Source organism: Camelus bactrianus, chromosome 14, assembly GCF_048773025.1.
Source record: "Camelus bactrianus isolate YW-2024 breed Bactrian camel chromosome 14, ASM4877302v1, whole genome shotgun sequence".
Lineage (NCBI taxonomy): Eukaryota > Metazoa > Chordata > Mammalia > Artiodactyla > Camelidae > Camelus > Camelus bactrianus.
The window spans coordinates 14,924,466-14,952,117 of NC_133552.1; the positions used below are offsets into that span (position 1 = coordinate 14,924,466).

The 27,652-nt window shown below is 39.7% G+C and overlaps 2 protein-coding genes across 8 annotated transcripts in view; one reads left to right on the forward strand and one right to left on the reverse strand.

Annotated features, from left to right (window-relative positions):
• TRIM13 (tripartite motif containing 13) overlaps window positions 1-27,652 on the reverse strand; it is a 39,522-nt gene that overhangs the window by 9,545 nt on the left and 2,325 nt on the right. For 2 of the 7 annotated variants that reach the window (XM_045514064.2, XM_074378136.1), the window contains exons 1-2: window positions 5,308-5,446; window positions 1,461-1,573 (exon numbers count right to left, since the gene is read on the reverse strand). The gene's annotated coding sequence lies outside the window, so the exon portion shown is untranslated. Of the gene's footprint in view, window positions 1-1,460; window positions 1,574-2,130; window positions 2,272-5,307; window positions 5,447-11,160; window positions 11,319-27,652 lie in introns of those variants that run through there. The other 5 variants (XM_074378138.1, XM_074378135.1, XM_074378139.1 and 2 more) reach the window with 3 other exon arrangements.
• On the forward strand, window positions 709-27,549 carry LOC105066159 (uncharacterized). The gene is made up of 8 exons (XM_074378659.1): window positions 709-802; window positions 1,656-1,808; window positions 1,853-1,991; window positions 2,102-6,556; window positions 7,060-7,178; window positions 9,628-9,761; window positions 10,092-10,392; window positions 19,387-27,549. Exons 1-4 carry the CDS (start codon window positions 709-711, stop codon window positions 2,925-2,927), a joined length of 1,212 nt encoding a protein of 403 aa, XP_074234760.1. The 3' UTR covers window positions 2,928-6,556; window positions 7,060-7,178; window positions 9,628-9,761; window positions 10,092-10,392; window positions 19,387-27,549.

Consider the following 27,652-nt stretch of genomic DNA (forward strand, 5'->3'; position numbering starts at 1 on the left):
ACCTCTCCATGCAGTTCCTGACCTTACAACAGAACCATACTTTTATAGAGCTTAGTAAAAAAAACAAGAGAAAGGCATACTTTTTTTAACCATACTTACCCAAGTTTAAAATAGAAAACAATTTAAGGCAGTTAATATTAGTATGTGTCTGTGTATTACCAATATAGAAAGACTATATGGTGCTAAAGTTATGAGGTAGAAATAAAACAGAAGTACTGGGCTTAAAAACATCTTAGAGATCATCTAGCTAAACACCTAACTTTATAAGTGGAAAAAAAAAGCCACCACAAATCATATAGAGCAAGAAAGGCATACGACCTGAGTTTCCCAATTCTTAGACCTTAGCACTATCCAGAAAGTGGGTCAAGAATTCAGTATCCTCATTCATCAAATGGAGTAGTTTAATCATGGACTCTCTAATTGCCTTCTAAAATTCTGTAATTTTTACAAAGTAGGTTGTAACAGGTTCTCCTGTGAAGAGTACAGAGCACTGAACCGGTGTCTTAACACCTAGCTTCAAACAGTAGTTTTGCCCTTTGTCGAATGAAGATTTTTAAGGTACCTAACTTATAGTGTTCTTGGAAAGATTAAGTAACGTGTGACAATTTTGTAAACTGCTGAACTACATAAATGTAAGGTGGTTTGAGTAAGTATGTATACAGATACTGTGAAACTATAAATACACATTTACAGTTTTATGTTAAAAGCATGAGTGTACTAACCAAGAAAGGTCCTAAAAGAGAGCTGGATGCTCTTGAACTGTTAATTTCAAGGGCAGGCAAAGTATTACATATCACAGCAGGTATAAAACACATTGATGGAAAAGGGCATATCTGAACAATAGCTACAGCGTAAGTAAGACCAGATAACCAATAAATGTAAGAATGAAAATAACCTGGTGTTATGGAAGGACTTGCCAGGGAAGCTTAGTACATCTGCTGATGCAAAAAAAGATGGCATTTTTAGGGAAAGACAGACGAACTGGAAGAAATACATCTTCTCATTGTTCAAGACAGAAGTGTAACCAGTTAATCAACAACAGCTCTATCAAGTGCTACCAGAGGGAGTGGCTATGTAATGAAATTTTGCTTTTAAAATACCTATTACATAAGGGTCTCTAGAGTCAGAAAATGCAAGCCCTGTTGTGCAAGCCCTGTTATACAAGCCCTGGCAAGGCGGCTTGAAGGAAAAAAAAACTATTTAAAAAAATGCTACTGTAGCCTCTTTTCCTTTACAATATAAATCTTTGGTTTATAATATATTTCAAATAATTGCCACAGAAAGAATTTCCAAGTATAGAGTCTATTTTTCTGAGTTTTGACAAAATATGAAAAGAACAAAGACCATCTGCGAGGGTGGGAACACATATTCTACACATAGTTCAATTTGTAAAGGTTCTGGGCCTAAAGAAAGAGTGCTTTCTTTTTTCTTAGGATGTAGGGAAAAGTACTGTAGTTTACCTCTGTCCCTTGAAAGCAGGTGTATTGGTCAGGGTTACTATTTCCCAGAGCAAAGCAATCAGGTTTCGGTTTTGTTTTGTTTCCACGTCGTGACTGGTAATCAAATGAGGCTACTGCGAGGAAAAAACAAAGATAGAGCGTATTATGCATTCATTTGGACAAGACCCTTAGTGTTGACCCTCAATTTTTTTTCAGTCATCCCCCATAAATCAAAAGCCAGCCTGCTAGGACCAGGTGAAAAAGCCAAGATCATGGCAGAGGCTGAAGATCTCTGTGCTAAGGAGCTTGTCGGTTACAGCGCCCTCCTCCGGCGCCAGGCAGCCTCCCCAGGTTCAATGCCAGCGAGCGGTAGCGTGCCGACTCTGGTTCACGGTCGCCTTTTCTTTCTGTAGGCGATACCGAGGCGCTGGCAGTGGAGCCGGGCGTGTTCGGTAGCGGAGCAGGTTTGCCAGAGTCTAAACGCCCTGCCCGGCCGCCCACCCGCGCGCCGCTCCTCCCCACCCCTGTTCCAGTGCCCGGCAGCTTTCTGCTGTGCTGCTGGGACTCGAGCGCAGACTGAGCTCTCCACCAGCACCCCACCCACGCAGGTGCCTGCCCAGCCAGGGCAAGTGCCCCCCCCCCCACCCCAGTTCCCTCTGAAGAGCCGGGGCGGCGGGTACTTATCTCGGACCTGCGGTCGCTGGAGGGGACCCGCCCGGAGCCGCGCAACGACCAGTCCTTCAGCCGCCGACACCGCGCGTTACGCGCCGGGAACGGCTGCAAAATGGACTCGCGGCGCCGACCGGGCCCCGCCCCAACGCCCTCCTCCCCCCGCACTTCGGTCCTCCTCCCCAGCCAGGCTTCGCCTTTGTTCCGCCTCCCGGCTCTTCCCTTTCCCTGGGGGAGGGAGTGGGTGAGAGGAGGCGGGAGTCCTTCCGGTGTCTCCAACCGCCACAGACAACCGCCACCACCCGCGGTGCGCCTGGAAGAGGGGAGGGTCTCGAGCTGCGCGCTTCTCTGACTTTCAGAGGGGCTGCGCGCGTCCGCGAAGCGCCGTTCCCGCGGCGCCTGGAAGCGGATGTGGATCGCGCGGACCCGCGGGCTTGGCCTGGACCGAGCGCGGGCAACGGCAGGCGGTGTCGTCCCGGGTGGAGCCGCCTGGGAAGAAAGTCGGCGCGCAACGAGATGGTTGGGTTTGGATTGTTGTACTTTTTTTTTTGTTCGTTGCATTTTCAGGAACAAAAAAAAAAGCCCAACCCTTCACACCGCTTCATCTGCATCTCTCTGGACCAGAAGCCCGGCCACAGCGGCTTGAGGGGACGGAGACAACTGTCTGCCCCGCACCCCACAATCCAGGGAGGGTGGGACGGGCACTCGTGTTGGGACCAACGCCAGGGCTCGAGCCAACGGCTCCAGCCAGAGCACAACCAAAATAAGGTTTATTGTCTCAGCAACCTTGCACCTATTTCTTTGCAGACTTTAGGCTGAACACTAGCTACCCAATAGGCTGAACACTGGCTACCCAATCAAGATTTCTTTTTAAGGAAAATACCATTGCCCGTTCCTTTAGAGAGAAAGAACTTAAATGTGGCTCTAAATTATCTGCCGCTACGCTCACTATTCTGACTTCCAGCTACCTCTATAGGGACCTTGTCTAACATCAGACTCATTAAGCACTTACTAATGACCAGTTCCAAGAATACTTATAAAGGAAAAGGAATGGCTACTCCAAAACTTGCAGTTTGGGGGAAAGTGAAGCAAGGACAAAAATCACAGAATGTGCTCTGCTGTTGAGTTCGCCCCCAGTTGGGGAAGTGTGGGCTTTGGAAGTAGAATTTGAAGGAAAGGTATTCGAGGCCTATCAGAAATAGTACTTAGGCCTGGTGACTAATAATGCTTGGCTCAAGCCCTATTACAAACAAAACCAAAAAACTCTCCCCACCCCTTCTGAGATGTCCAGGTGCTTGCCATGCCTGGGGTCCCTTAAACCCAGTTTGTGTGCATCTCCCTTGAACCCAATTTTGCCTTTGTAGAACAGTTCCTATATTTATGTCATTTTGTCTTCATAACAATACTGTGGGATGGAAATTATGATCTTCACCTTACAGGTGAGGAAACGGATGAAATGGATTTCTCCAAGGTAAAAAACAAGAGGCAGAGCTGAAACTGCAAAGTCAGATTCCAGGTGTAGATTCTTTCTACAGCACAGTAACTGTCAGTGCCAACGAAAACAGGACCCCAGTCTCCTACCAAATTAGGGTCATTTTGTAAAAAAAACACCTGATTTGTAGAAACATTTTGCATACCCTAATATTAAAATGATACAAGAGTGAAAGTTAGGTTAATAATTCATAAATCACAAATTATCCTTGTGTAATTGTGTAATACATATTTATATGTATCTGGCTGGTGGTAGATACTAATTAATAAACTGCCCAACTAAATGTAAAACACTGATTAAATATGCATAGAAATCCCTAGACTGTTTTAAAAAATCAACTACTAAGAGAACATTGTATATTAAACTCTCTTAAGTGTAGAAAAATAGAAAAGGAAGAAGAATCTCTCTCTCCTCCCATGATTCTAATAAAACAGCAACCAGGGAATCACCACATACAGTGTGACTAGAGAAAGAGTAACTGCTGGATTAAAACTATATAACCAGCTACATCCTTCCTGGAAAAGCACAATGTAACTAGATCCCATTAGAGATAACACTGAGGGATTGTCAAAATTCTTGTTACACTGGAATTTCCTTCTATTGACTATTCTTCAAATAAGTAAACTAACAGCTGAAGATTGGAATTCATATGTCTGCACAGCAGTAAGACTAGAGACATAGTCTTAAGTTTGTGTTTTGTGACAAATATATTTTTACAGGTAGAATTTCTAATGTTATACATTTGAAATATGTATACATATACACATATATATATTTTAATTGTGATTTATTTCATGCTGTTGTTTTTGTTCTGAGTCTTGACAAAGGTAAAATCTGCCAGCTTTCCTTCCACTTACCAAGACATGTGATCACATGTTCCATAAAAGGGACAGTGCCAAATTTGGTGTACACTGAAATGTAAATTGTCAGAGTGGGACACATCTGATAATTAAGACTGGAGCAATTGTGTGCAGGAGAGGGGTGCTGGTGAGCCTCCTTGGATACACTGGAACATTTCTTTATTATTCTGTCCTTCCCTTCCAATAGCTGCCAGAGTCATGAATGCAAGCCCCAACATTTCCCAACGAGAATTCGTGACAATACAAGGCACTGACATCGCAAGGTGTAGCAAAAAGATCAGAGACTTTGGAATCAGTTCTGCACCCAAAGTCTAGCTCTGCCATTTACTAGTTGTTCAAGTTACTTAGCATCTCTAAGCCTCAGTTTTCTCCTCTGTAAAACAGGGATCATGATGAAAATTAGGGAACATAAAAAGCAACCAACATGGTATCTGACATATAGGAGGTACTTAATAAATGGTTGCTACTGCTATGTGGAACAAGAAAACCATGCTGGGTTTTGGGTAACAGTTGCTATGGGTTGGTAAATGTAAGGCTGAAGCATGATAGTCTTAAGCAGAGCTAAACTGCCTATGCATGAGGTGAAGCCAATACCATAATTTCTGCTTTTCTACACCCAGCCCAGGGCAGCCTTTTAAAAAGCATGTATCTTTCCACTGATGTACCTCCTTCCTTGTACTTAGGGAAAGGAGAGGAAAAGGAAAAACCTTCTCACTCAATGAAAGACTGTGCAGTGTTTTTTTTAAAGCTCTACAGTTTCAGAGAAATTGACTGAACATCCAAGATATTCCATCAAAAGGAAGAAATACCAGTAAAATTTCATTTATCACAAAAGACAGAAACTTACCTAAGACTTGATGAAATTAAAGGAATTCATCCTTGGTTTGAAGAAAATTCCAGGTTTCATATATTTCAGTTGCACAGTGAAGATCATGCATTAAATGGAGCAAACCCCAAGATCAGTTAGCTTTGGGAGAGAATGAGAGACCCTTAAGCAACAGAAAACTTGGCCTTTAGTTGTGCTTTTTCTGTAGATGGAAAGAAAAATTATAAGAATAAAGTTAAATATCAGATATAATTAAGATGATATTAGCATATGCTTATAATTTTATCCTCAGGATTGCACTAGACACCAAGGACACTAATCAAGGAATTTCCCGTTTGGTCAAAGAGGCAAGCCTCAAAAGCATGAACTAGCTCAGTAATAGAACGTAATAGTGGTTTTTTAAGAGTCAACGTGAGCAGTGAAGACAAGATCAGAGGAAGGCATCAGAAACATCAGGGAAGATTTCACAGGGGAGGTGGGAGTCAAACAGAACCTTTATAGATCATAGAATTTGAAGACCAGAAAGAGGAAGAACATTGGAGGTGAAGAACACAAGTTCAGGGTGGGAATGAACTTCACTGATATTGAGTCCTCAAACAGGAAATAAAGTTTGAGGCCAAACTGTGGAAAGTTTTGAATGTCAGAATGAAGTGTCAGAATAAAGGAAACGGGAAGCTATGGAATAATTATGTATGTAGCACTACCTAGATAAAAGCAGAATTTTAGGAAGACTAATCTGATAATAGGGTCCAAGATTTAAGGGAGAAGAAATTTCCTTTATTTTAATACTTTTGAGGTTATTGGAAATTACTGATTTCAAAAATGCAATAATGTATATAAAAGTCAGCATATATGATTGTCCTATTGAACTACCTAATATCAAATATATTGTCTATTAAAGTTCTCAATTTGTAAGTAAAATGTAGAAAGAATTAACCATGACAAATATTCTCCTAAAATCCTCTGAGAGAAAATTACATATGTATATATATTTATATATCAATCATATATAATTTATCTTAATATAATTATCTTAAGTATATTGTATGACTAAAGTTAGTGTGTTGTTAACCTACATTTTAGAGTATGCCTCACTAGAGCTTTAAAAATCATTACATATACTATGAAATGTAATGCTCTGTTTTGATATTTTAATAATGATTTATATTCAATTCCGTTAATGGTTTTCTAAATTTACTTTCCATACATATAGAAGTTTATTCTTGATGAAGAGTCACTTTATGAGGGCCTTAAGAAATGATTCATTCAGGTAAAGACTAATAGTGTATTAATACTTGCAATTGTTTAAGAGAACTTGGTTTGTAGAAACTGTTTATTTTGGAAAGTTTCTGTTGAGTTCACTAATCATTATTTGCTCTATTTTTATTTTGAAAACTGTCAGTTATGACAATAAAGTCTTATAATTTCAATTTAGAAAACTACTCTCACCCTGTTCTATGAGACCTTTTTTAGAACATTTCTTCTACAACTAAGGGTACAATAGTTTTCTATTACAGTTTTCAATAGCTGGTAGATTCCTGTAATTTCAACACACTTTCTTTGTCTTAAGTAAAGGCAATAGTACATCTCATAGAACTTTGGTTCTGAACATCTAAATTTATCAGATACCTACCTATACAGCATTACACAAGAAATGCATGCTTCTGTTTTTTAACATGAGCCTAGTTGAGTCTCTCTGACATCAAAGCATGTGGTAATGCCTTGTCAAAATAGTGGTCTTCTTGTTTATAACACCATACTGGTTGTTGCTAGAATGTGGCTGAATCTCCGGGACCTTGTGCTGGATATAAAGCAGCCCACACCCGTCCCGGGCAAAAGACACAGACAATCCAGAAGATGCGTGAGACTCATTATACAATATGAGCACAAAGGTTAGCATTTTGTGAAGGTCATTGACCTCTGTGTTGTGAAATTCAATGAACATTTTTTCAATTTTCATTGTCTTTGATTTCTTAGCAGTGCTCACTCCCTCCTCCTTAAGAAGTCCTTTCTCAGGGCTTTAGTAACATCATGCTCACACCTGGCTTTTCTTTCTCCAACTCAGGAACACTTGCTGGGTCATTCTCTTGTACCCAGCATTTAAATCCTGGAATTCTTTGAACACTCAGGTTCAGGACACTTTCAGGACTTCAACTATCATTTAATGACTTTCAAATTCCCTGTAAAGCAGGGATCGCTAACTGATAGTTTGTAGTTACACCATTTTTAAATGTAAATACTTTAGCAGAGGCATGCTTCTTCCTCATGCACAATCCTTCCTGTCTGTAGGCCTTTGAGTTAGACCTTGTGTTGCTTGAGGCTCTGGTTCTTTCCAGCTTCAGGGTCCCTCCTACTGTAGTTTCTTCCCTCCCTAATGCACCCCCTCACCAGCAACCAAATCCCAGCTCCATCCTTGTCTCCCAAGTACAGCACAACAGGCACATCCCAGGTTAGCTTTCCAAGATGTTCCAGGCCAAGGACAGATCCCTCTTAATCATCTCATACCATCCTATGCTCTTCTTCCATTGCACACACTACAGTTTGTTATTATATATTTATTTGTGTAATAATTTAATAATGTTTGTAAAGTCCATAAGAGCAGAGATTGTGTGTTTGTGTGTGTGTTTGTGTTTTCTCATCATTGCATTCCCAGCACCTAACCTAGTGATTATAAACTTTTTTCTTGAGTATTTTAGAGAAGTAAGAATTCTCTCAAAGATTATTGGTATATTTCAAACTTCTAAAAATTAGCTGTTGAGACCAGCTGAAATGGTAATGTACTCTGAACTTTATTCACTTGAAATAGGCACTTTAATATATTTTATTTTGTCAAAACAACATTTTTTCCCCTTCATTTGCAAAGTTTTTCGGACTCCTATAGTTTACACAGATGTGTTGGTAGTCTTTTCTCTTTCATAATATCACTTGTCTCTTAAAATGAGGGTAATTTCTTGAATAGTCCATCAGAGAATTCCTATAAAAAATTGGAAACTTTCTTTTTAAGCATAAAAATTAAGCAATATGCCATAAAAAAAGACTTGATGATATGACTAAATAAAAATGTAAAATTTTTTATGTTAAAAATACAATATAGTCATAATAGAATACAACTATTAAGAAGCTACAGAGCAATATGTATTGACAATGAGGTATGTATAAGATATAGGAAGTGAAAAATCAAGTTAAAAACAGTATGTATACTATGATTCCAAACTTGAAAAGAAATGTAATTCATGGTATATGGCTAGGGAAAAAACATTTGGAGGAATATACACCAAATTACTAAGTTGAGAAGATGGAACTGAGAAATTTTCAGTATTTATGTTGTACATTTTTTTAAATTTTTACATTGAGCATCAATTAATTTTGTAACATATAAAAAAAGATAAATTTGTAAATAAAGAAGACAAACTGAATTAGAACAAATATATGCAATGTATATAACTATGTTCTCATCCAAATGAGTAACAAGGCAAACACAAGATAGAAAAACAGGCTAAATACATGAAAAACAGGACACAAAAAGAAGAAATACAAATGATCAATAAGCATGAGAAAAAAATTTCAGTCTCACTGATAATCAAAGAAATACCAAGCAAAACTTGGCTTTTTTTTTAGTTCATTAACTTGGCAGAGATTTAAAACATTATAAGGACAAGTAGGCCAGCATTGAGTGGTACAGACCGTCCAGTTTACTGCTGGAAACCAATATAGATGGATATAACCTTTTAGAGGACAGTTCGGTAATCTGTATTGAAAACACTCAAAATATATACACTTAATTCAACTTCTAGAAATTTATTCTAGGGAAAGAATCAAAAACACCACAATTTATATACCAAATATATTTGTTATGGGACTTTCCGAGGAAAATTAGAAATATCCTAATTATCCATCAACAAGTTACGAGTTAAATTAATCCTGGTACATTCATGGTACTTTTTTTTAGCTTTTTTAATAAAAAAGATAGTACAACAATATTAAATTTTTAAATAAATGATCAGAACTACCTATAACCTCACTATAAAATGAGTCTGATTACCTTCTATAGGAATATATTAAATTTTTATTATGAAATAGTTTAAATATACAAAAAAAAAGTGGTAACATAAAAAATAGCCATGTACCCACATTATCTCCATGTATGTTTTTACACTTTTACCACATATATAAATATCTATGAAAATATGTAGTATTATTTTGCAGGTTTGAAAATCTTATATAAAAGTTGTATCACAATATACAAGAACGCATGTTTTTAAATGTAATAATTATAGTAATACATGCTGTCAACTGCTAGTTTGGGATGAAAGTTTCCAACCTCTCTTCCCACTTTCCCAGGAAGGAGTCATCATGGAGGTCGGAGCTGAGACTCTAGAAAGGCCTTGCCTGGATTGGAGTCCAGAATCACCAGCAGTGTAACATTCGGCAGATTACTTGCCATGATCTTCAGTTTCCTCATATATAAAACAGAGGTAATGTTTACACCATTTGAGTGTAAATGAATGTTACGCATCAGAAGCACTTGGTACAGGGACCCCAGTACCTAGAGTGTTCAATAAGTGTTTATCATCATCACCATCATTATTTTGCAGATATGAATCTAGACATTGCTCTCTCTTCCTATAATGAAAGAGAGCGGTCAGCTCAGAGTAGGTGAGGCTAGCATGTTTTCTGCCCTCTCCCAGGGGTGTCCTGATAAACAGTTAACATTAAGCTTTGGGCAAGGTTAGGGGATGGGGAGGCATCTTTGTAGTGTTTACCAATTTCCATATTATAAATACTCCCACCATGGCTGATTTTAGGTTATCAACATGAGTTCACTGAATGCAGAGCTGGGAAGAGATTATCAGAATCATCTCTCTCAAACCAATATGAACCTGCTCCAGCACACCCAAGAGAGAATTTCTTTTCTTTTTTGCTGCCTCTTTGTTCACTGCTGAAACCAAGATCTGCTCCCTCTCAGGCAGAGGACCAGGAATACCTCTCTGATGTGGCTCCTGCAGAAGTAAGAGTTTTTTTATGCCTAGAAGATAGAGGAGGTCTTCAGATGAGAAGCCCAAAGCAGTGCTCAGGCACAGCTTACCAAGGAACTCATAACAAATGGTATGTTAATTATCATTTGCTATGTTCCCTTTGTATCTATCTCCCTTGGGGAATTTTGGGTGTGAGTGTGGGTGTGGCCACAGTCTAGGGTAAAATTCTATTATCTTTGGGTGATGTGGCCATAATGCCATCTTGAGACCATCAGCACCTTACCTTTTTTTTTAAAATCTATTTCTAACATGTGGCATTTTACATTGCATTATTTCTACTTAAGATGTTGAAGTAATCATTTTGGCATCTTTCCATAGTCTATATAGTGATCCTTTTTTTTTAAAAAATTGAAGTATAGTCCATTTACAATGTTGTGTTAGTTTCTGGTGATGGCTACATAATTCCATTAGTACACCTAAGTCTAGGGTGTATGTAAAGGAAAAAGAAGGGGGGAGTGATAGCTCAAGTGACAGAGTACATGCTTTGCATGCGCAGGGTCCTGGGTTCAATCCCCAGTACCTCCTCTATAAGTAAACCTAATTACCTACCCCCCTAAAAAAAAAAAAAAAAAAGGAAAAAAAGAGAAAAAAACCAGGGGGCAAAAACTGGGAAAAGTGATGTAAAGATAAGAAAAAATAAGAATTTCAAGAACTGAGAATGGTCTAAACTATTGACAAGAAAAGTAAATTGAGTCCTGAAAAAGAACATTGAATCTTACAATTAGGTCTCCAGTGCTTTTAGGAAGAGAAATTTCATCTCTGGTGGGGACAGAGGTAGGTAGGGGATCTAGTGTTTATTGCATGCCAGGAACTATGTCAGACATTTTTCTTGCATTACCTTGTGTAGAAGTCACAGTAGAGAAACTGAGGCAGGAGTGGTTCATTAACCTGCTCAGGGTCACCCAGGGCAGATTTCCCAGGTCAGGCTTCATTCCACTGCAGTCAGGAGTGAATTGGAACCAAGGAAGTGTAGACAGGAGGTATGAACAATTCTTTCTGGAAACAGGATTGGGAAAGAAGAGAAAGAGCAATAACTAGATAAAGTACACGGATATGGAATCACTGCTTTTATAATGAATATAAATTCCTCCAAGGTTGACATTGAAAAAGTGACTGTAGGGCCAGAAACAGAGAGACACCAGACCCTAAACCCTGTCCTGGAGATGTGTCTTTATTTTGGGAGTCTTGCTCTGATTATCTTTGCTCCATCAAAGCCTCCCCAGATCCATTCTTCCTTTCATATCTGAAGCCCAAGCGTGAGATGACAAAAGGCATTTCTTAATATCCCGTGGCACAACCAAGTCAAAGCCAGAAAGTTTAAAGGACTTTTCTCAAGGCAAGGGCAGTGTTTCCTAACCTTGCCGTGTCACAGAAACTGCTCCCATACACTAATTTAAATATACAGAATGTCAAGAGATTTGGATTCAGGTCTATCTATGATGGGGGCCTGGCAATGGATATTTTAAAGGAGTGCCAGTTATCCTTCAATTCCTGCAGGCTTAGGTATAACTGTGCAGGCAAGTAACAAAGAGAAATAAACACAATAGCATAAATCCCCATGGTCTGGCTCACAACAAAAGACCTACTCACAACCATGTTGGGATCCTCATCCTACCTCTGTGGTTTGATGCTATCTCGGCACATACTGGCTTAATCTCCAGCCCTATCTGGGCCCCAAAGAGGGATATCCTTTGCCAAATTATAAGGTGTCGGGGGAGGAAGAGGAGAGAGCTTCTTGTGTTCTTAATGTTTCAAAGACTAGGCTATTAGTTCTTAACTAGCACACCGATACAGGCAAGCCTCGTCTTTGCCCACTTCACCCTCTCCTTGCTTGTCCCTCCAGCAGGAGGGAGCAGCCTGGTGGCAGCCACCTCCCTGCTATGGGCCTCTCAGTCTTAGGGAGGGTAACCGTATGTCTTGGTTTGCCTGGGGAGAGTCTGGACCTACTCCTAAGAGCCCAGAGTCCTCTCTGGTTTGGTGTGGGTCCTGGTGTGGATGATAAATTATATCCTGGCACTGTCTATGAACAGAGTGAGAACAAAAACACAGGTGCCCACGAGCAAGAAGTAGTCTGCCAGCAATTTACATAATGACGTCCATTTATCAAGCAAATCACTCCGTGACATGGCACACATCATTTCAATTAATTCTCACGCCATCCCACAAGGGAGCTCTGGGGACACGGATTTTGCAATGAGGAAAGTAACAGGGTTAAATGACTAGACCAAGGTCATCCCACTATGAGGAGCAGAACTGATTCAAACATCCATCTGCATGACCCCAACTTCTGCTCTTAAAGGGGCCTGCCTGCCTCCTCAGGGCATGTGGACACCCTACCCACCAATTTTTGACTGTGTTAAGAAACAGAACTTTACCAAGAAAGTTGATCAGTTTCAACACTAAAGGCACTCTCTCAATATTCATATTTTTCATCTTACATTTGATAGTAGAAATGTTTCTGCAGTTGTGTGTGTAATTCAGCTCTTGTTTCTGTAACCTAATTTGAAAGAAGACTTAAAAAGAACCAACCAAGTCTGCAAAGGCAAAGTTTGACTGAAATGGATCCAGTTCGCAAATGGAGAATAACACTGGAGAATAAGTTTTGCATCACTAGTGTGGCTGCTCCAAGTCATCCTTCATGAAACCAAAGATTTAAGTGTAATCCAGAAAATGGATGGTTCAGCTTCTTTGCTTTACATCTGCACTGCTTAATCTTCTAAATCAGTTGCTCTCCCAGAAATGGTGACTAAAAATTGCAGCCTTTGCTTTTATCACCAGATTTTCCACAATTTTCCCTTTAAAGGGTTTTTTTTTTCTTTTTAAAAATGGATAATTTTTTATTTTAATTTTTAATTCCAAAAGCACTGCCTAATGCATTCTCTTTGAAAAAAAAAACAAACCCACATGTAAGGCTTAAGTGGCCTTTGATTAATACCCCAATTTCAGACCTATATACCGTTACTGGTTTGTTTTTTGCCCTTCTATTTTTCTTATCCAGGAAATTATTTTTCTACCATTTGCCTTTTCCGATGAAGCTTCCAGTACTGAGGTATTTTCCTTCCTCTCCTCAAACTCTATCCATAGGGAAGCTCCTAAAATCTCAGAGATTGAAAGCACCAAGAGGGCTACAGCAGCCTCTCTCTCTCCTTCTAGTTCTTTCTCCCTGTTGAGTGGTTAAGAGCAAAAGATCTAGATTCAGAGGCTGGGTGGAAGCCTCCATCACCTATTAGCTGAGTTGGGCGAGTTCATGTATTCACTATTCATTTATATTTATTGATTGACTGATTGCCCTTTATGTACCAGGGATATAATGTACAAGACAATGTTCCGACTATTGTGGAGCTTACATTTTAGTAGGAGACACAGAATGTAAACATAAGACTGAATATAGTGTAACTTCAGGAGGCAATATATGCCATCAAGAAAAATGAAACAAGGTCAGAAGACAGAGACTACGTTTTATCTCGGTGAAGAGAGAAAACCTCCCTGAGGATGTGATGACAGAGCAGAAAGCTGAGTATAGTGAAGGACCAAGACATGTAAAGATATGAAGGGAACAGGAAGTGCAAAGGCCCCGAGGCAGAAACAAACTTGAAGTGTTGGAAGAACAGGTGAAGGCTGGTGAGGTGACACAGAGTGTAGGAGAAAGAAGGTGGCACGTGAAGCCTCCCACTTCCCACCATCACCTCCTATCCTCCAATCCCTGTAGTACCCCAACTTCAACTGTCTACTGTCTTACTGCCTTTGGTTGTTCCTCTCCTCCCTCACATCCTCACTTCCCTCCTTAACCAGCTTAGATATATGTCCATTAGTATAATCACTTCCCTGCATGGACACTCAACTCCTCTTAGGTTCATACCATTTTCTCTTTCCTCAAACCTCCAACACTTCCTCCCCAATCCTTACTCTTCACTAATGAACTTCCTATTTCACTGAGAAAATAGAAGCAAACAACAGAGAAGACCCACAAGCTCCCACCCCCACAGCTACCCAACCACCCTCGCCTGTGCCAGATCCCTGCCTTGCCTCCCATCACTGGAGCTGAAGGCCTTCCTACAGGTACACAAACTCACCCCTCTCTCCTGCTCCAGCAAGTTGCCTTCCTCTTCCTCCTCCATCAGTCCCATCAGCATAAGAAATTGCTGCAATTTCTTCCATTTTAGTAAAGTCTTCTCTTGACCTCTCTTGTACCTCTAGCCACCACCCACTTTCTGATATTCCTTACTCACTGCCTTCATGTCTCCGCCCCCCACCCCATTTTCTCTGAGCCCTCTCCAGCCAGGCTTGTGCCACCATTTCACTGAAACTGCCTCCATTGCTACATCTTTCGCCTTGGTAAATCCAGTGGTTTTACCATCCTGGCCCAGCACCACCCTATTGCTCCTGCTCTGATTCTGAACCAGTCTCCCTGCAGCCACTGCTGCCCTTCTACACAGTCACATCACTGCCCTGCTCATATTCCTCCCCAGCCACCCCCTCCACCCCACTCCAAGGCCAGTCCCTGCAGCGGGGCAGGGGAGGGACCTACAAGTTCCTACATGGTCTGCCCTTTTCCCGACCACCTCCAGGACCTCTCTGACCTCCACTTACTCCTCTACTTACTCTCTCTGCTCCTCCTTGCTGTTACTCAAACATGCCAAGCAGGCCTCTTCCTTGGGGCCTTTGCACTTGCCGTTCCCAATGCCGAGAATGTTCTTCCTTGGAATCCACTTGACTCACTTCTTCCTCATCTTCAGGTGTCTGCTCCCTTGTCACCTTCTCAGGAGACCTTCCTGGTCATCCACTCAGTCACCCCAGTGGCCCCTGCCTGCCACTCACACTTCCTATTTTACTTTCTACCTCATTTCTCTCCATAGCCCTCTCCACCGTCTGATAGCCTACATTTCTTTTCTTTTTTTTAAAATGAAGTATAGTTGATTTACAATATTGTGTTAGTTTCAGGTGTACAGCATAGTTGGTGATTCAGTATTTTTGCAGATTATACTCCATTCTAGGTTATTACAGGATAATAGGTGTAATCCTCCATATTTCCTTGACTATTGTTTCCTCCCACTAGAATGTAAGCTCTAGACAGGAACAGTATACCCAGCATCTGGAATAGTCCCTGGCACATAGTAGGCCCTCAGTAATTCTTTGTTGAACAGAATGAAGACTTTGCGCACGGCAACCAGGAGCCAGATCGTGTAGGGCCTTGTAAGTCCTGGTAAGGACTTTGGATTTTATTTTAAATGTGAAGGGAAGTCATTAGATGGTACATGGTCTGACTTACAGATTAAAAAGACCACTCTGGCTGTTGTGTGGAAGGAAGATTGTACCCAGGGTAAGAGCAGCATCAGGGGGGCAATTGGAGGCTAATGAAACGTCCAGGCAAGAAAGATAATGAGGACCTGAGCTAGGGTGAAAAACGATCAGATTTTTGGATATATTTTGAAATTAATAGCTGACAGAACATGTTAATAAATTGGATGAGGGGTGGGAGAAAAACAGAAGAATTGAAGATAACGTCTACATTTTTGGCCTCAATGCTTAATCTTTCTGAGCCTGTTTCCTCTTCTATAAAATGAGGATAATCAGAGCATCTCCCTCCTGGGACGGTTGTGAGAAAGAGGGTGGAGGACATCGAATGCTCACACAATGTCAGGCACATTGTGAATCCTCAATAAATGCTAGCTCTTCTCGTCCTAGAGATAACTGTATTTCCTAGGATTACAAAAATATCCACCCCACAGAGACTGAGGGGGGAAAACTTTCTGTAGAGTGTACCTGCCTTCCTAAGGGATAAACTTTTACTTTATTTAACAGAACGCTTAACATTAGTGTTGAAACTGTTTACTTGCAGACAGATACCTAAAAGGATTCCTCACATGTCAAGAAAATTATAAAGCTCCTTTAAGTAGTGCTTGTCCATTCAATACTTAGCAGAAATAATTAAAAGCTGAAATTACAAACTTCTGCTGATTAAAAGTCAATCAAAATGTAAGAAAAAGAACATCTGAGATAATAATTTTTTTAAAGCAGGTATTTACTGCATTTTAATACACCTGAAGCTAAAATGCCATGCTGTCTGCTTCCATACTGGACACCTGGCAACCCTCTCTGTCAGTGTAACTCAGCTTTCTGCAAAGGCAGATCCCAACTCTTTTTTGGCTGCATTGGCCTGCCCTCATTTCCCCCTGGAAAACTGTTTTAAACTTAGTACAGATAACATTTTGTCTCTGTTACAATTAGCAGCTTCTCTCAATGGGTCACCCAGCTTGGCAAGTGCGCGAGTAGGGTAAGGCGGTATCTTCTTTCAAAGCCTCCCAATGGCAGCCTCCAGGTAGCAGGTGAAAAGCAGCTGGTGGGGACTTTCCTCAGGGACTTTCCTGCTAGCATCTTCTGCCTCACCTGATCTCCCTGATCATTGGTGATCTGGGTCCCCTACCCAACTAAAGACCAGCCATTCTTCTTCCCAGACACCCTCTGCCCTGCCCGCCTCACAGCCAGGGCCTCTTTTGTGGACCCTTTTCTCTTCCTGGAGACCTCCCCTCAACACCCTGCTCCTGTCCTCAGGCAAGGGACTGGGGCATTTCCCCCTGGGCTGCTCTTCTGCTGTGTTTCTCCTCAAGTAGGGCCTCTAATTCCTATTCTGCATTCTTAGAACTGCCTTGACCTGTCCAGTGACAGCCCCTTAGAGCTGGGTCTGAATGCCCCAACCTGGTCCTCAGGCGAATCCTAGTGGCCTCTTGAAAGGCAGGGAATCCCTTTTCCCATAGCTGACCCTGAAGTTGCGACATCCACTCGGCATGGACAGACTACCCTTGCTCATCCTTCCTGCCAGCCACTCCCTGCAATCCCAACTGACAAGCAGAATACAAGTACCAGCTGCCCTCAAATGAAGACACAGGAAAAGAGGGGGAAGCTGATTAAGAACTAGCCTAGGAGAGGAAGTCATGGTTCCTCTTAAATTGGAGGACAGGAGGGGCAGGTGTATTTAGAGCGTTCCAAGCACATGATTCTTTGAAGGTTTGGGCATTTGAGTTTGGGGTTGATGTCTTTTAAGCTTTCTAAAATGAGAAAAAAAAAGTCAGATCACTTTTCCGGACCTTGGAAACCAGAGCCTGGCCTGGAATCATAATGTAAACTTCAGACTCTCAATCTGGTGGGCAGATTTATTAACCACACATTTTTTTCTCATACTGTTATCATTTATTACACAATCAGTTTTCCCTAAGAAATATATTAAAGGCCAACCTCCAATCTTTTAAAAAGTACCCTTGGAATATTATCTATAATTCATTATTAAAATAGTGTTTTTCAAATTTTTATGAATTTTATTTAACAATAACTATAGTGCTTTTTAATATACCAAGTACTGTCCTAAGAGCTTTACAAAGATTAACTCATTTAATCCTTATAATAATCTAATGAAACAGGTACTGTTATTAACCTCATTTATAGAGGAGGAAATTAAGTCACAGAGAGGTTAAGTAACTTGCTCAAGGTCACACAGCTAATAAGTGACAAAACCAAGAATTCAAACCCAGACAGTCTGAGCGGGCCACAGCCGTATGCTGAACTAGTAGGCTATGCTGACCCTCTAAAGGGCCTGGGAAAAATGTATGTATCTTTAATACATATTTATTATATATAAAATATATATTATATTATATATAAATGTTACATATTTTATAATGTATATACATATGTAAATAGAAGAGAGAGAGAAAGCAGGATTGTAGGTGCAATTTTTCCAAATGGCCACCTTTCCAAGTTTTCAACACACGCCTAAAACCCAGTTTTGAGAAAAGTACTGTGTAATTTTTCTGTAGCTACATCCTCTTAAGTCTAGAGGACTGGTTTTATAAACCTCAGCTTCTCATCTGAGAAATGAGAAGGTTGGATTAGGGGAACTAGTTCGTCAAAGGAGTATAAGGAGCCTTCCAACTTCAAAATTATTAAAATTCCCTGGAAGACCAGGTGGTTTTCCTCTTAAGATCTGACTGTGTGAGATGTCCTCCTGACTTAGTGCTCTTTAAGCTAACTCTGAACCATTCTTGTGCCTTTCGAACTAAACATAATGCGGATTTGTTCTGTACAACAGGTGATGTTCTAACGTGTATATTCATGTTTAAGTTTAAATTTCTAGGGTCTCAGGCCTTCGGGTTCACCAAAATTGTAACTAACGCTCAAGTAAACAAGTGGGGCCGAGAAAACATGTTGTATCTACTGTGCAAGTGCTCCCCCTGCTGGCCCTGTGCGGGTGAGCGGGCCTCGGAAGGGAGCCTCTCCGGCTCCTGGGGCACAGGCACAAACTTTCGCCCTTGCCGTTCTCCTGCAGCGTTCCAACCAAACCACACTTGCTTAGCAATGTCCTGAGCTAGGCGCAAGTGCACTTAGGGCTGGGGATCGAAGATAAAGCGTCGCAGTCTTAAAGGATCTCACGGTCTATTGGGGCACACCCAAAGTAGCTCATTAGAATGCAGCTTGAGAGGTGCGTCTCTGGAGCTGAGCCTCCTGTCACACACGTTTGCAACCGCGAGTGGCAATCAAACAGCATAGTACAATGCCCTTTTGTTAGGAAAGGAGGACTGTGACTCACCCTAGCATTTTCTCTGTGCGAAGAAACTACGACCTGCACAGGAGCAACACGGCTAATTGGCGCTTCCCTGAACCCCAGCTGCCTGGGAGTAATCCTGACAGCGGGCTCTCCAGGGTGGGCGCCAGAGGGGCTGCACAGAAAGATTAGGATTTAACTGGGAAAGGGGCAGAGGTAAAGAACAGGGGTCAGGATTTTGATATAAATTAGTAAGTCGTAAGTGCATAAAAAATACATAACCAAGACCTCTTAGTAATAAGATGCTAGCTTATCTTCCCAACCAGAACTTGTTGGATTTTTTTAAAATAGAATTTCATCTGGTTGTGTTTTTCAGACTAGGCCAGGAGGCCTCCTCAAATTCTAAAGTACAAAAATTCTTTCTGTTCCTCTTCTCAAACCTAATCGGACTCTGGACACACCCAGCAACTCAGTGTGCCCTTTAGTTAACTCTTTGTCTCCTCTCACAATGATTTCCTTTTACTTTAGAGAAACTTCTGCCAGTAACAAAAATATAAGCCAGGAGGAAAAAGAACTGGAAGAGGAAGAACACGTTTTTCTTAATTCTTTTCAAAATATGTGAGGGGGAAAAAAGTGGAGAAATATGCCACTCACTCTGGACAAAGTGTCTTGGAAGCAAGGCCTAAAAAGATAGCCATTATGGCAACCAAAGGTGGATGTAATTACAAATGAAGACTTTGGGGGAATCTCTAAAACAATTCCTACAAAGGGTGCAGTTCAGAAAAATCTATGCAAAGGATGAAAGAAAGACAACACTGGAACCTCATGAGAGCAGAGAAAAAGCAAAAGGTGAGACGTGAAAGAGGAGGTGGGAAGCAGAGGAAGGGGTGAGTGTGGGTAGCCACCAGCAGGGCTGCACCAGGGTGACCATCTTACATTTACAATTCAATGTAAGAAAATGCATGTCTTTGAAAAAAGCAGGTGAAGAAAGTAGAACTTCAATGTTCTTATACACACACACACACACACACACACACACACACACACACACACACACAAAGGTAAATGTGTGAATATGCGGACAGTACAGAGGAGCATAAGTAAAATGTGAAAGTCTCTCCCCTGCCCCCACCCCCAACAAACACACACCCACTAACGGGCGGGACAGGTGCCGTGTGGGACAGGTGCCGGGGTGGACAGGCAGGAGGCTGTGCAGCCCTGAGACTGTGGCCACATGCTGACCTGCTGAAGGCCAGTCCTGGACACTGCGGTTTAAACCAAACTTTCAGCCAATGGCTTCACAGGAAGCCCTTAGACAGGCTTCCTGCACCCTGAAAATCCTCACCTAATTCTCAGCAAATGTGAGACCTATTGCCAAAAACAACCACCACCTCCCTATTTTATATAATTGGCAAAATACAAAAACAACACCTCTATTTTTATGCATGCCTGAAATGTTAAGAATGTATCTGTAGCAAATTTGAACAGAGTGCATTTAAGCTTTGTAAAGTAAACTGAGTGAAAGTGTGTAAAACAAATTTACAGATGTCATTCCCATGACCTGGTCAGCTGGTATGTAATAGCAGGAGCTGAATGGAAAATTCACCCCGTTATGTCTTACTTATATTTCTCTTCTCTGTCCTAATTCACAGGAGGTGGTGGTGGGAATGAGGATGGAGAGGAGGGGTTGGTAGATGGATGTCTTGTGCTTGGTGATAAATCAAAACACTGCATTTCCATAGGTATTTTACAATTTCTCACATCTTGTAGAGAGGTTGAGACAGCGCTTTCTCATATAGCTTTAACATAAAATAGTTAATCTTGAAGAATGGTAAACATAGAGTAGTTTACATATTAGGTAAATAATAATAAAAAATACTATTTATGTAATAAATAATGAATAATAGATATTCATAGTAAACATAGGTTCTTCAACCTATTATAAAAAAGAGCTCTAGTTATTATTTTAGTAATAATCCATTATATAATAATGCTTTGTGAATTATTAAATTATCACTTTGGCCTTTGACTAGACTATCTGCCAGGTTCTAGTAAAGTTAGGACTACTTGCCTGTGACACACACACACATACAAGGAAAAGAGCTTGCTCTCATCCCTGACCAATGTCCTGGAGCTCAGATGACCTGAGTCTCACTGCTGTGGTCCAGGCTGTTCTGGGTAGCTTTCAGCACCTTTTCTAACAGCCAGGCTTAAATTAAATTCTTAAAACCAGTTAAGCCAATATGTCTTATTTTCCCTCAAAATTGTGTGTTGAAAACTATTCAAAGAGCTTTCTATATGCTTTAAGATAATAAAGTATTTACATTACCAGATTTGATCTTCATTTAACTTGCAGTTTGCTGTGCAACATTTCAAAATGCAGGTTTTGGCATCAGAATACGGAACTTTAGATCTGTGTAGTGCCTGGACATTATGATGTCATTAAAATAGCCTTGAAAACTTTTGTTATGAAAATTTTCAATCATACACAGAAGCAGAGAGAATAAGAATGAATCTCCATGTACCCATCACCCAGCCCCAACAATTACCTTCTTCTTAGTAAAATGCATTAAAAATTCACCCATGTTGTTACATGAATCAACAGTCTGTTCCTTTTTATTGACTACATTTATGGGGATCCATTTCTGGGCTCTCTATTCTGATCCATTGATCAATATGTCAATTCTTTCACCAGTAGCAATGCTGTCTTAATTTCTGTAGCTTTATAGTAAGTCTTAAAGTCAGGTAGGGTCAGTTTTGTTCTGCTTCAAAATCGAGTTGACTATTCTGGGTCTTTTGCATCTCCATCAGTTTGTTGAAATCCACAAAATAACTTGCTGGGATTTTGATTAGGATTTATTGAATCTATAGATCAAGTTGGGAAGGACTGATATTTTGACAACATTAGGTCTTCCTACCCATGAACACAGAGTATTTCTTCATTTATTTAGTTCTTGGATTTTTCTTCATCAGAGTTTTGTAGTTTTCCTAACACAGGTCTTGTACATATTTTGTTAGATATATAATACCTAAGTATTTTATTGTTTTGGTTGCTAGAGTAAATGGTAATGTGTTTTTTTATTTCAAATTCCACTTGTTCATTGCTGGTATATAGGAAAGAGATTGACTTTTGTGTATTAACTTTATATCCTACAATCATGCTATAATTACTTATTAGGGCCTTCTGGAACTTTTTTTTTAGTTTTTTTTTTTTTTTGATTCTTTTGGATTTTTTACATAGATGGTCATGTCATCTGTGGACAAAAATAAGCTTTATTTCTTCTTTCCCAGTGTATATACCTGAATTTCCTTTTCTTGTCTTACTGTATTAGCTAGAACTTCCAGTGTGATGTGGAGAAGCAGTGGTGAGAGGGGATATCTTTGCCTTGTTCCTGATCTTATCAGGAAAGTGTCCAGTTTTTTACCATCAAATATTATGTTAGTTGTAGGGTTGGAAGACTTAATATTGTTAAAATGTCCATGTTATCGAAAACAATATACAGGTTCAATGCAATCCTTATCAAAATCCAAATGGCACATTTTTTTTTGCAGAAATAGAAAAAAAAAACCATGAAATCTCACAGCCCCCAAAGAGAGTCAAAACAATCTTGAGGAAAAAAGGACACTGGAGGCCTCACACTTCCTGATTTCAAAATATATTACAAAGTTATCGAAATCAAGACAAGATGATAGTGACAAAAAGACAGACATACAGGTCAATGAAACAGAATAGAGAACCCAGAAATAATCCCTCACACATATAGTAAAACAATCTTCAACAAAGATTCCAAGGCTACATAACAGAGAAAGGATAGTATCTTCAATAAATGCTTTTGGGAAAACTGGATGTCCACATGCAAAACAATGAAGTTGGACCCTTACCTTACACTACATACAAAAATTAACTCAAAATAAAGACTTAAATATGAAGCCTGCAACTATGAAACTCTTAGAAGAAAGCACAGAGGAAAAGCTTCATGATGTTGGGTTTGGCAGTGGTTTATTGGCTGTGACATCAAAAACACAAGCAACAAGAGCAAGAATAGACAAATGGGACTATGTCAAACTTTAAAACTTCTGTACAGTAAAAGAAACCGTCAACAGAGTGAAGAGGCAACCTACAGAATGGGAGAAAATATTTGCAAACCATATATCTAATAAGGTGTTAATATCCAGAATACATAAAAAACTCCTACAACTCAACAACAAAAAACCCCAATCCAATTTAAAAATGGGCAAAGGATTTGAACAGACAGTTCTCCAAAGAAGATATACAAATGACCAACAAGCATATGAAAAGATGCTTAACATCTAATCATCAGGGAAATAAAGATCAAATCGTGAAATATCAACTGATACCCATTAGGACAGCCACTATCAAAGAAACAGAAAATAACAAATGTTGGTGAGGATGCAGAGAAATTGGAAACCTTGTGCACTGTTGGTGGGAGATTGAAATGGGGCATGTCCTATAGAAAACAATATGGAGGTTCATCAAAAAATTAAATGTAGTCTTACCATGTGATTCAGCAATCCCCTTCTAGGTATATATCCAAAAGAATTAAAGCATGATCTCAAAGAGATATTTGCACATCTGTGTTCACTGGAGCACTGTTCTCAATAGTCAAGAGGTGGAAGCAACCTAAATCTTGCATATGACTAAATGTACATCAATGGATGAATGGATAAAGAAAATGTGGTATGTAGATACAGATATACAGAGACATAGACATATACAGACATACAGAGACATAGACATATACAGATAGAGATATAGATACAGAGCTACCTAGGAACCGGGATTGCACAGAAGCCTGGAGGATGCTCAAGGTACAAATTTACCAAAACATTGTATTTCCTGTAAAGAGATGCAGTCTCTAGGCAAAAGTGTTTTAAGCCCAAAAGCCTTATGATCAAAAGCATCATAGTCCTTGAGAAAATTATTATGAAGCATTTGTCATAATTCCCCAGTCAGTAACCCAAATCATAATTTCTACCATGACTCAGCTCATCTTTAGGGACTCAAAAACTATCTTTCTTATGTGTGTGAGAAATATTGAGAGGCACTGAGATGGGGTCCTCAGAGTTACAAGCCTGCCACTGCCAGTCTCTAGCTGCTTGACTTTGGACACCACTGATGTCTCAGAAATCTATTTGTAAATGGGGATACTAGTACCTCCCTTTATAGAATTGGTGGGAGGACTGAGGAGAAGGACTACAGAGAATTCAGCACTGTGCTCAGCACATAGTAGGTCCTCCAAAACACTGAGTACAATGGTGATGGTGATTTGCCCTTTCAGACTTGGGGCCATTTTCAACACACTTAATCTTGCATATGACTTGAATAGTTTTGTCTGATTTGTCTGGGATAAGGGAGTTTTTCTTCCTGAATTCCAGAACTACATTAATTAGGCATCAAGAACCTCCTTTCCCAACCTCAATTGGAGTAAGTTATTTCTGCACTAAATCAAAGTGATGAATAAAGTGGAGCAGGGTAACTCTACTTGTTTTGTTTTTTCAGAGAGTTTCCCCATTTTTTCATCATGAGATGTCATTACATCAGCAGCGTGTGAGAATAACTGCCTCTCCAACAGAGTGCATCATTGAAGTTTTGGGCTTTTGACAATCTAATATATAAGAAGTGGTATATTGATTTTTTTTTGGTAAGCTATTCTGAAAAATGTTTTAAGTATAAAATTTCATTAATATGAAACATAGTATTTCCTCCAAGTAATTTAAATATCTCTTATGAATAAGGTTGAGTATCTTTTCACATGTTTAAAGACCATTGGCTTTTCTTTATCTGTGAACTGACTGCTCATATCTGTTCCCATTTTTCTAGAAATTGTTCCTCTTGTTCCTCTCAATTTTTAGGAGCTTTTTAAATTTTAGAATATTAACTCCTCAAGAATTCATGGCAACATTGTGTTTAGTTTGTCAGCTGTCTAAATTGCTTTGGAATACTTTGTCAGGGTTCCAGAGTTGATGGGACTCAAACGAAGCCACTCACTAACCGACCAGAATGTCGATTTATTAATTTACAACATGTAATATTCCCTTCCACTATCATTAATACCCCATTTCTGCTGTCCTAGTTACCTTCTTCCTGGTATCAGAATTCCTGAGAAACCAATGATGGGTGAAGAGGTTATTAAGTGACGGTATCAAAAGCTACTTCAACTGTATAGACCTCTATGCACCTGCCTTCCCTTTTCTAAGGATGAATCGTCCATGCTCTTACTGAAGGTCAACTCCACCATCCATATTTTAGTTCCCACCCTCCCCCAGCTTGCTCAAGGATATGGTTCTAACAATTCTTCTTTCTCTTGAATAATGAATTTTTCCTTCACTATTGGATCCCTCCCTATCAGCATTCAAACAAACAGTAATAGCTCCCATCTTTAAAACAGAAATTCTAGACCCCACGATGTTTTGGACTCCACACATCTCCATCCAACTACCACTCCACTTCTCTGCTCTCTTGTACAGTTTAAAAAAATAAAAAGAGTTGTCTATTCCTATTGTGTCGACTTCCTCTCTTCCCATCTCCTGTTGTACCCACTCTAGTTAGGCTTTTTGTCCCTACCGTCACATCATTCATCAGGTTCGCCAATGACATCCATGTTCCTAAATCCAGTGGCCATTCTCAGTCCTCACTTTATCCATCCTCTCAGTAGCATATGACACAATTGTTCACTCCCTCCTTCTTGAAAGTCTTTCTTCATTTGGTTTTTGACATGATATTCTCTCTTGCTTCTCTCCCTACCTCGCTGGCCTCCTTTTTAAAAAAAATCCCCAATGTCTCTTTTTCCTAATCATTGTAGTTGTACTTAGAGTCTAAATTGGTGAGGAAAAGGTATTTAGAAGTACACTAGGACACTTGCATTTTAAGTAAGAGAGCTTGAGGTTGGGGAGTGACAGCCTGCTTTATCTTCCACAGAAGAGGAGATTAAGGTACAGTTCTTCCAAATTGAAAGTTTTTGGTAAATCACATTTTTTTATTCCTGAGGACCTTATTTATAGAGCAATTGCTATTGGCTTCTTTTTCTTCCTTTCAATTAAAAAAAAATTGTTCTGCTTTATCTTCTGTTATTCTTATTTTTCTGTACCTCTATCAAATTCCTTTATTCCACCTCATCTTCTTTTCCCTTCCTAATGCCAGATCTCTATATTTTCCAAGTCTCCAACCTAGCTTAAGTGTCTTAGCAATTGAAAGTACTAAATATCCTTTTCTTTGGGCCATTTAGAGACACCCTATGAAGGACACTCCTGGAAAATGTTCGATGGTGCTGCTAACAGCAGAGCTGCAAGATGACTAATGTCAGTCTGTTGGAAGTAGAAGGTTCTCAGTGTTACTTTTCTCATTAATATTTGGTTGTTGAATATAGGTAATTTACCTTATAATTCTGGAAACTCAGATTAAATGAGTGCAATTAATGCCAGGTAAATTTAATATCAACTTATGAGGTAAGAGGAGAGAAGGGAACAAATGAAAATTGGGAATTTATTCTTAAATGTAGCGCTCTAGGGAGTCTGTCTGCATAGTGGCTAAGAACATAGACCCGAGAGCCTGACTTGTCTGGGTTTGTATCCAACTTCATCCCTTACGGACAATGTGACTTTGGGCATGTTTCTTATCTTTTCTTTCCCTCAGCTTCCTCATCTGTAAAGTGGAGGACAGTCTAACCTCATGGAGTTGTTACAAGGATTAAATTAGTTTCGAAAAAGTACTTCAAACAGTGCCTGGCAATAGTAAATACCACATAAATATCAGTTACTATTACTCAAAATTATAATGATGAATAGATCAAGGCCCAGAAACATTTTTAGTTTTTAGAAGTATGAGGTTTTTGTAATGTTTATGATTTTTAAAAAGATCACAAATGTGGCTTGGATTACTCCAAGAAAAAAAGTTTGACTTAATAACTGATAAATGAGCTTTTAAGAAAGAAACCACTTTGTATGACCCAATACAGAGAGTAAAGTTCACCAACAGGAGATGTCTGACTGGCATAAAAACCATTAAAGACAATCCTGAGAGTGATATTAAACTCAACTCGGAAACACATGCTTTACATTATTGTCCTATCAGTTATTGAGTTCCTGGCGTATGTCGCTGAAGCAGACAGACTTTTTTTTTTAAGTAGTCATTCTCTGTTATTGCTTTTGACTTAGATAAACGACCTTCTAACTAAGTGTTGGGAAATTTTTTGTAGGCTTTACTTGTGATTATTATTTAAAGTGATAGCTGTGAGAGACTATCAAAATATCTCTAACATTGTGCTTTTCAAAACGAAGGGATAATTTCTTTGAAAATAATAATGAGAGGACAATAGAATCCCTGACATAAGACAGAATGAGGTCTGTGAGTTCATGGATGGCATTCATCTGCCAAGACAGGGAAGTCTGTTTCAGGAGCTAACCGGTTTTGCTTGCTTCACACTGCTGAGTACACTTGAGTTGCTACAATGGGGGCAAAGTGCACTGGGCAGTGCCCTAGCAAATTACTTTTGCAGCCAGGAAAGACTATGGTAATTCTGTCTCAGCAGTGAAGGCCAATTCACAGCCATCTAATAGTCGGGCTTTTCATTGAAGATGTGACTAACTTAAATGGCCTGAATGTTTATTATATATTTAAAACATGTACCACTTTTAATAATATTTCTGAATAAATATTTTACCTTATAACAACTAATTTTATTTTATTGCCTATATATGAGTTATGGCAGCTTATGGCCAGTTTGGAGATTAATAAAAAATACAAAAATAAAGTGCAAATCTGAATTTTGAACTG

What these genes read in the sequence shown, in the direction of transcription:
- LOC105066159 (XM_074378659.1), top strand. Translation starts at nt 709, where the DNA reads ATGAGTGTACTAACCAAGAAAGGTCCTAAAAGAGAGCTGGATGCTCTT. An exon ending in AGTATTACATATCACAGCAG is followed by an intron (nt 803 to 1,655) that starts GTATAAAACACA and finishes ATTTTTTTTCAG; the next exon opens with TCATCCCCCATAAATCAAAA. An exon ending in AGGTTCAATGCCAGCGAGCG is followed by an intron (nt 1,809 to 1,852) that starts GTAGCGTGCCGA and finishes TTCTTTCTGTAG; the next exon opens with GCGATACCGAGGCGCTGGCA.